Source organism: Schistosoma mansoni, chromosome W, assembly GCF_000237925.1.
Source record: "Schistosoma mansoni strain Puerto Rico chromosome W, complete genome".
Taxonomy (NCBI): Eukaryota; Metazoa; Platyhelminthes; class Trematoda; order Strigeidida; family Schistosomatidae; genus Schistosoma; species Schistosoma mansoni.
In genome coordinates, this window is record NC_031502.1 from 19,252,306 (window position 1) to 19,261,843 (window position 9,538).

Consider the following 9,538-nt stretch of genomic DNA (forward strand, 5'->3'; position numbering starts at 1 on the left):
AAACTTAAAATAGGGAACGGAGGTATTAATAACAGCAGTCAGTACTCACAAAAATTTTTGTTTTAAATAATCAGTGTTGTTTAGACTTTTTATGACAGAAGTAGTTATATATATGTACGTTTGGATATGATAAGAATTTTTCAGCGTCAGAAATATTGATTAATTCCATGTACTATATCATCCAACAAAATAAATGAATAACATGGAAGGATAGAACAAGGTTATAAAGAATAAAGGAAAACTGTGTTCTAGTTATTGCAGATAAATGTTTGAAACTGAAAAAGACCATACGTTTTCTCAAAACATTTTTATCATGCTTTCATTTGTTCACTCAAATTAAAGCCGATAAAGCTACAAATTTGTGTAGGCTTCAGAAAAAAACTATCTTTTCCTTCCATCAAACTCTGATTTGCATACATGATCTTTGATTTCTTTCAGTTTAATGTTTTCTTTGAGATGAGATAGTGGTTGGAGGTAGCTGATAGGAAACTGTGGACCTAGGTTTCGTCCTCTTTGGCACTCGTCAGCAAGGTGTATCTGTAGTCTTGAGGTAACTGATTTAAGTAAATGATTCTCCCTGACGGATTCGACCTTTTGTCTATCTGCGCTAAGAAAGACCTGACATACATGACACTGATCACTTTCCAGTGATCAATTAATTGTAAGTGTTCTTTTTAGATACAATTCACTAAATTCCAATCATGAGTTATTTGCTTCGACAGTTAGTTCGGTGGATTTCCGAGCTAAAAATATCTGGTAATACTTTTAATGGTGAACGTGTTTCTATGCACAGATATAACACCATGGTGTTGAGTTTCGCAGCTAAAAGTACTTCAAATCTTATATAATTCAATCCACTCTGACAAGGTTGTGGGCACACACTTCTAAGGAGCCTATTTACTGAAACTGTACGACCGTCAAATGCTTTCTAGCTTTCAATGGTATCTCAAATGGAATCGATCCGTGACGACTTTCACCCCACAAACTGCGATGACCTCCATAAAACACCTTTTTCTAAAGTTTAGACCGAGTTAAAAAGTAAACTATTCATTTTTAAAACCATTCTAAAACCACCACACTTTTATGGCAGACTAATTTATGACAAGATGTTCTTGCATTGTGGAAATAACTTCTTATCAGACAGGTGTTATGTTTCCAAGAACTAACTACATAATCTCTGTAATACTGTAACACTGGTTTCTCAAATCTATACGTATATGATAACTTCTATTTGTTGCGATCTATCGTCCATAAAGTCTTTTCTCCAGAATTAGCACTTTGCTATATTCTAATGAGAAAAGAAACACAATATAATGAGAACTTACTACCCACTAAAGTCTTTCAATAATATTAATGCTAGTTAACTGAACTGTTCGGTAGTGCGAAACAAATTTCAGATGAACTACATTACTGTTGGCATTATTCAAATATAAAGATGAAAATATCAAATTGTTCGGGAGTAGAATATACAAGATTAAAACAATCATCAACATAATACCAATAGAAATATCCAGAAAGGTGATAACCTGTGTAAATCCGTAAACTCGTGTATTAATCACAGTGACATATTTTAAGTTTCAAAGGAAGAAATGCCGAATAAAATTTGTAGTTAGTTATTAACTAACTAATTACTCAACCAATGAATTCATCCTAATGCCTGGTAAATGGTGCCGTCATCAAAAAGGCATTGAACTGTAAACCACTTGTAGATATCGGCATCTTCAAAAATGTAGATTGTAGTGGTATTGCTCCTAACCACACAATCCTCAAAGCTCATCATGAGATAACTGGGAAAATGCATATTCAACAACTAACACATAGAGGTCAACAATGGAGAAGGCTGGAATATTCGTTCGAGATCCAATCGGATGGCATGGCTCAGCCTTGCAGGCGTGGTCATTCTTGTGTAACCTATCCATTTTATTCATATTAAATATATTGTTTTATTTCCAGCCTAAATGTGTTCTCCATCATATATTGGTGATCATACTGTAGGACGAGTCAGTGTAGACAATGATGTGACTTCCACGTAAGATCTTATAGATTAGGTAATCACATCATAACAAATCTACAATTTTAGGATTAGGTCTATTATAAGAACAGTACCAATAACGATGTAGACCATAATTCTACAAGATACATAACTACAGAACCTGTGTCCAGTGTGTTTTTAGGTCAAACACAGTAACTAAAAGAATAGACCACTTTATTTTGGTGTAAGACTTAAGTATTTTTCCCGGTCTTATATTATCTAAAAAGGTTCCTTATGACTACAGAACACCAAAACTTGACATTTTAAAGTTTCAATTTCGATATTTTCTTGGAAAATAATCAACTAAATTGTATATAGTTATTGTATAATTTAAATTATGAAAGTCATAACTAAGTTACCAGTCAACTCATAATATAAAAACAATTGGACTCAAGTTATTGGAAATCTAATCCTAAACCCGTTTTTCTAATCCTTACAGCGATCCATTAAGTTTAAAAATGTGATTACTATGGATAACTAATGATAAGTAAAAAGTAAAATCAGTTTGTTCTGTTTTTAATAAACTTTTATCAATAAATAATCTCCACTTTCCCCATACAAGTAATATTAACATAAACCAATGATGACGTCGGAGTTAAATCAGTTAGTATTGAGACTTTTAATAATTGGAATTGAAACTACCTAATGCTTAACGTTATTTAATTAGTTTCTATGTGAATAAAAGCATGAGCGCGTCTTGTGAATTTTAAAATACAGCTTCTAATTTCCTAAGTAAATTACACAGTCACAGAAATAAAATTATCAGGCACTTATCCACTAAATGTAGAGAAGTTTAGTATATGATTGAGAAAATGTGTCATTACTATATGATAATACTGGAGCAAAGTAACGAAAATGGCTAGTTTTAAATGAAATATAATATTATTGGATTGTCATTGAAATAATGAACTGATCGATGTTAGACCACCATTGAAATTCTGGAAGCACTGTACGGCCATTTCGTCTTAGCACGAGACTCCTCAGAAGTGCGCGCCCACATGTCCGCACGCGGGATCCGAACTCAGGACCTCCGGTCTCGCATGCGAACGCCTAACATCTAGACCACTGAACCAGCTTACGGCGGTGTTAAGTTTCAACTTCACCCAATCCATGATATCACACGACCATGTTCCATTATATTCGGTAGGTAACCGCCTCATGCCCAGAATGAGTAATGTGTGCAATATTTGCATTCTATGTTAATTAACAACTATGTTAATGTGACACATGTACTGAATTTCTACAGTACAAGTTACTCACAAACTACAGTATTCATTTTGTTATTTTCATCTCTCATGTAGCTAATGTAACTCACCGCTGATTTATATGGCTTGTTTTTATTGTTCACCTTATTTATTTATCGAGAGCTCTTTCTCCTATATGATAAGGTTTAGAAAAATAGTACGAATTTAAAAGATTATTGGCGAATAACAACACAAAAATATCTATGAAAAAATTGGTCAGATCTAATGATACTCACCCTGAGATCTCGATTTCATCCCATGATTTAAGCAAGTGGACTTGTCCAGTGTTGAATTTAAACATGACTCTGTATTCAAATCATTTGGAAAAGGTGGAATGTAAAATGAATTAACTGGAAAAAAGTAAGCACAAAAACCAAAACAATAAAATGCTTTTTTCCCAAGAAATCCCTAATAGTGTTCACCAAAACTATTATAATTAATTTGAGCGGAATTTTTAAAAGTTAGCAATCAATATTTTGAATACAGTTTATGTATATTGAAATCTCCATGTACATGAATAATAGTTTTGTATGGAATCTCAACTAACTAAGTAATCAATTTACTAACTTATTTATCAACCAAATCTTCATTTTAACGATTACTATATTCTCATTCTAGCACCGTGAGAAACTTCATCATTTTTGAACAATGAATTATATTAAAGAATACAGTCATCTACCAAATCTAGGAATGAAACAGCTTTTACCTATCAAGATCAGATTGTTCCAGATTGACAATGATGACTGAAATGTAATATAATTGAAAATGAGTAATTACATTTTGTTGAACGAATTCAGGATTTCTTTGTCTATTGAATTCCATTGGAAATAGGAGATGTTCGCCTTGTCTTTATTTATACCTCCTCTTAGTAATCAACTCTACGCTGCCAGTCTATTCAACAAAACATACTAACCTTCAAACCACCGAATTCCTTTCTCACCTGTGAGATTTTTTATTCCCAACTAACCCATAATATGTTATCTTCCGGAAGTAGACAACTTTAAATGATTAAGTAAATCCAAAACATTCTTCATTAAATTAAATACCACTCTGGAAGAAAGAGACCCTGTAGAAAATCTCATATTGATTTTAATTTAAAAAACTAATAATCGATTAGTGTAATTCGAAACTCAGGTGAGAGAAAAGACAAAGTTTACATAATTGATTTTTTATTAACCACACATCATCATCTGTTTTTTTTAAAAAGGAAAAATCAGGATTTAGTTTTTATGTAAATGAGATAAGGAACATACCCACTAGGATTGAGCCGTGCACACGTGCTAACACATTAATGCTTATTGACACAAACTCACACACACAGCTGTTTTTTTTTTAAATATAACTCTAACTCTACGTGAATAAAAACACAGAACTAAGCCATTAATTTTAATAACTATAATGATTCTGTTTCCCCTAGTTTTTAGTTGGTTTATGGAGATTCTGAATTATAAGGATTGTTTTTTTTTAATTAAAAATAGATATTTATATCGTATTTAAATATGAGGATTGTTCTCGTAAACCAGTTAAATTAGAGAGGTATTGATTCGCCTGTGGTTAATCATAACCTCAAGTTGTTTAGAGAAGGAAACCATTGGCTTCTATTATCGACCAAAGACTACAGATATGGTTGATTCTATCAACCGACTCTATATCAGAAATTGATTATGCTAGTCAGCATAAATATATATATAGTCGTTTCAATGTTGTAAGAGTGTAATGGTCAATAATGGATTTATCGATTCAAAATAAAACTAGTTTAGTGATGAGTAGATTGAATATGATAAATCAATTATTCGTAATTACAATTATTATTTAGAATATTTCCTGAATGGTGGTTTCTTACTTTGAAACTGTTAGCACTACTTACATATTTCCCCTATAAATATTCAGAATAATTAATCAATGCTAGGAACTGAGAAACCAATCTGAGAGAAGTTAAAATAAAAGTGGAGATTATTGCCCAGGACATGTATAGTGTTTACAAAAACAAAAGGTAGAAATCAACTGAAATTAATGTATCGTGTGCAACTGAACGATAAAATTAATTTGTCAACGTGTTTAGCGTAAATATCCATCTTAATGATAATGTCCCTGAGTTCTAATTGAATGAAACGTTAGCTACAGTCATCATTGTATTGGTGAAATGATAGCTATTTCAATGTGCTTACCTGTTTTTACACTTAAGAGGCAAATAATATCTAATGCTAACTTTAAAATATCGCTATTTTTATGTAGGGTAAAAGTGATGGCTGCAAGAACAAATAATGATATACAATCAAAAAATATATTTGGCTCAAGGATTAGTATTCACTTGGTGTTGTTTACTTGTATCTTCCCATTTTTATTTAGGACTGCAATCTATGCTCCATGTTTGCTTATAATGCTTGTGAATTAAGGCTATATCGAAGCAATACGCACAGTATGCACATATGGCCAATAAGAGACTGATCAATTGCAGTCCTAAACGTCAATCGAAAGATTCAACCAAACAATACCGAGTAAATTTAAACTTCACCCCATCGCACAAGCAAGTAGCTATCAGGACTCAGTAGCTAAGTGAATAACGCGATGGCATTTGAAGCGAACGATACCGGGTTCGAATCCCAGAGTGAACATCAACTCTGAGATGCAAGTACATTCAGCTGACAAGTCCCAAATAGGACGAAATGGCGTCCTGGATTCCACTGCTAGCCACTATCCATCAAGGATTAATAGTTGTTCACCAAGGAGATAGTTAAATGACACATCAGTTAGTTCTTAATAAATAACTAGATAAAACAGTAGAACGACAGAAACCCGATTAATTTCCAGTTGTTGATATTTTTATCTAAGTTCTCACAAGCCCGCTTTGATTAGTGGTAAATGTATCAGTTGAATGATTGCACTACACAGTTTGTCTGGCAGTGATTTGTTAATTAAACACATATCTAACTTCATTCTATTATGATAACAATTGACTGGGATAATGTATATGTTTATACTGATGGCTTATTTAAAGTACAAAAAAATCCAGAAAACGGTCAGATTATATGTAAGCAAGTAGTCTAATTGATATAATCGACTTACAGATTTTGGATTCATAATTTCCAGTGCACCGATTAATTTCATTCATATTTCTATGGTCATTTGAGTTATGTCTATACATATAGTCCTCAGACAGCATTGATGGGTACACATATTGTGTTTTGCTAGTGAATTCTGGGTTAAGATGCAGATTAGTTGTCTTGTTATTGATTCCTATTAGGTAACCACTGTTGTTATCAGTTGGAGTATTGTGTGAATTCCTAAACGTTGATGTTCCATCCTCTAAATTTATTTTTCTATAATCATTATTACTCAAAGAATTTGCAGAGCCGATTTCTGTTGTTATATTATTAGTATTGATTAATTTGTTCTGAGTCTGGTTCAAATTACTTTGAGTTGTATAAACTGTATCCATTGATTTAAAGAGAGACATTTCTTCTTCAGTTGACATATTATTAGGATGAAGAGATGTAAGACCGTTTTTTATACTATTAACAACAATTCTTGGCCTTTCTAAGAACTCATTTGTTGACGATTTGTATGCGGAATGATGATAAACATCAAAGCTATCCATAAGTTGATTGGTTCCTGATAAGCTGCGTAGTGGTAATTCGTCATGGACATTTGATTCAAGTTTATTCAGACTACTCGCCTGATCTGTACACATCCAGTCAGTAGCATCTGCAAATTTTTTGAAATTGCTTCCATTTTTGAAAACTTTATCTATAAAGTATCAGATGTAATGTTGAAGAAAAAGGAGATTTTTAATTTAGTATTAATTGACAGTTCTTTTTACGTAAAATAACAAGAATATTTAAACAAACTTCTGAAATCGGGGAATACTGGAAAATTTATGCTTTCCGTTTTGGGACCTTTGAGTAGTTAGAATATCCAACTGTTTCCATCAACTAACCATAAACATACTGTAATTAGATATCACTCATATATACTTAATGGTGTAAATTTCCGAATATTGATTGGAGGATAATGTATCAAAACTACACTGAGACGATAACAGTTAAGTTTTACTTTAGCATGGTTGGGAAGAACTACATATATAGACAAAAAGCCTTATAAGGATCAAAATGAAATCTCAACATCCTTGATCGTATCTAAAATATTAAGTTTTGGTGGTGTATGGACCATGAAAAAACCATTGTCGTAACTTGGGATAGTGAAACGTAAGAATACGAGCATTGGAACTACAGTTTCGGCTTATGCGTTCTAAAATAGAGATTAGGAAGTGAGTAAGAGTAATTAAAATTGTAGAATACTATGAGTTTACTATTCGTTACTTTCTCTTCAATTAATTACGAGCTATCGGAAAATGAAACATTAGAGGCAAACACATGTTGACTAAATTGTCCATTGGTTAGTAAACTCTCTCATATCTCAGCAGAGGTGTTTCATACGTATTAATGAACTAAGATAGTTATCTCAAAGGAAATCCGACACATTATTTTACTAGTTTAATTAACATCACAGATTTCATTTTATAGGCATCCTCTTGTAGACTAAAACATCCTACAATAAATTTGTCCGAAATTTAGTAACTATAAGGTTGATCCTATGAAAAATAATGAAAAAGTACGGATAAAAATACTATCATGTAATATTTGTCTGTCCTAGTTTGCTTGAAAGTAGGCATTCAACACTTTCTTATTTGAAGATATTGTTCAACTGCCATCAATTTGTGGCGAAAACAGCAATTGTACAGAATTGATTAGATTATTTAAGAAAATTGATTCAAACTACAGGAAAAAATTGTTCATTTTTAATAAAAAATCCTTCTTGAACGAAGTATTAATTATGTTAACAAGTGTCAGTGACAATTTTTGGGAACCTTTTTCTTTCATTCTTGAATGTGGCAAAATGAGTAGATCTATTCTGAACAGAATAGAGGAAAACTATCATGTATCAGGTATACCCCCTGACCAAATCAAATATCAACGGAATGTCCTTAACTGTCTGTTTAGAAGTTAATCTTATCAAATACAGAAAAATGTTTGAATACTATTTTTTTATAATCCCGTTATCTCTCTTGGTTTCTTCAAAGTCTGAATAGTGTCTTACAGTGAAATACGTGGAGGATAAATAACACAACAAAAACAGTTCCAAAAAATCTAAAAATGCTAATATCATTTATTAGTTGAAGATGCCAGGCATCCTTGTACACTGCTCTATCATTCTTATTGCACTAATCAGTCTTTTACATATTAACTGACTTTCAAATACCTGTAGATATAAATAAATTTAACCGAACCTAATCACCTTACTTTACTATAGCATATAATTTATAAAATATCAAAAGTGCTCACCGGAAAACATTGCAGATGACGGGAAATTCATGAATTTATTATACTCAATAGTGTTTCCTCTTTCAACGGATTGTATATGGACGTTATCGTTAGGAATATTTATATATGTATTGATAATTGTATATCTTATTAGTAGTACAAAAAATGTGAGAGAAGAAATGACGAACAGACAGGGATGGATGAGTAGATAGGGATAGGAAACAGAACTAGATTATTGTCATGCTTTACATTAAAGTTATATTTACACCACTATTTTGTGACAACGGATGTGATGCTCATCTTCATTGAGTGAGATTAAGTAGTGTTGAAATGAGATTAATAGACTAAGGGAAAAACTCATATTTATTGCACTAGTATCAGGTAAAAGCCAACAATAATAAACCACCTAGAAGAAAACGTTTATTTCTCTTCCAATTAAAAGGGCGAATTTCGTAACGTTCTAATAATAATCTGATTAGAAAATTTATCAGGTACATGGAGAACAGCAACACGCTCACTAATATATACATACAAAGTAGTGAAAAATCCGTCCCCTCTCACCTAACCAATTAAGTAGATGTAGATAGCAAAATGTATGAAAAATATCCTCTATAATTTCTATCTCATATTTGATTGGTTAACAAACTGTAAGTGAATTGCTGTTTCTTTTTGCTACCCATTCTCCCTATTTAACTCCTGGTCGCTGATTTTTTGTTGATTAAAATGTATTTAATAAATAGATTGTTCTCTTTAGGCGATAATTGTTCAATATCAGATCGATACAAACAACTACAGAATCAAAATATATCTTTAGAATAATTAATATTGGCCATGTCATCCCATTTTAATTAGTTTTTTACTCATTGTTCACTAGTCAAACATTGGTCTGAGAACTAAGATCAAGACAACTACGATAGAATAACACAGCTAACAGAAAGAGA

The 9,538-nt window shown here is 32.0% G+C and overlaps 1 protein-coding gene across 1 annotated transcript in view; it reads right to left on the minus strand.

The window, feature by feature from the left end:
• The window catches only part of Smp_128330 (ets-related), a gene marked incomplete at both ends in the record, with an annotated part of 11,409 nt that extends 4,442 nt beyond the window's left edge, over window positions 1-6,967 (minus strand). The window contains one exon of the mRNA XM_018788883.1: window positions 6,343-6,967. Within this exon, the coding sequence (XP_018654382.1) occupies window positions 6,343-6,967 (625 nt within the window). The remainder of the gene's footprint in view (window positions 1-6,342) is intronic.
• Window positions 6,968-9,538: the final 2,571 nt, after the last annotated feature.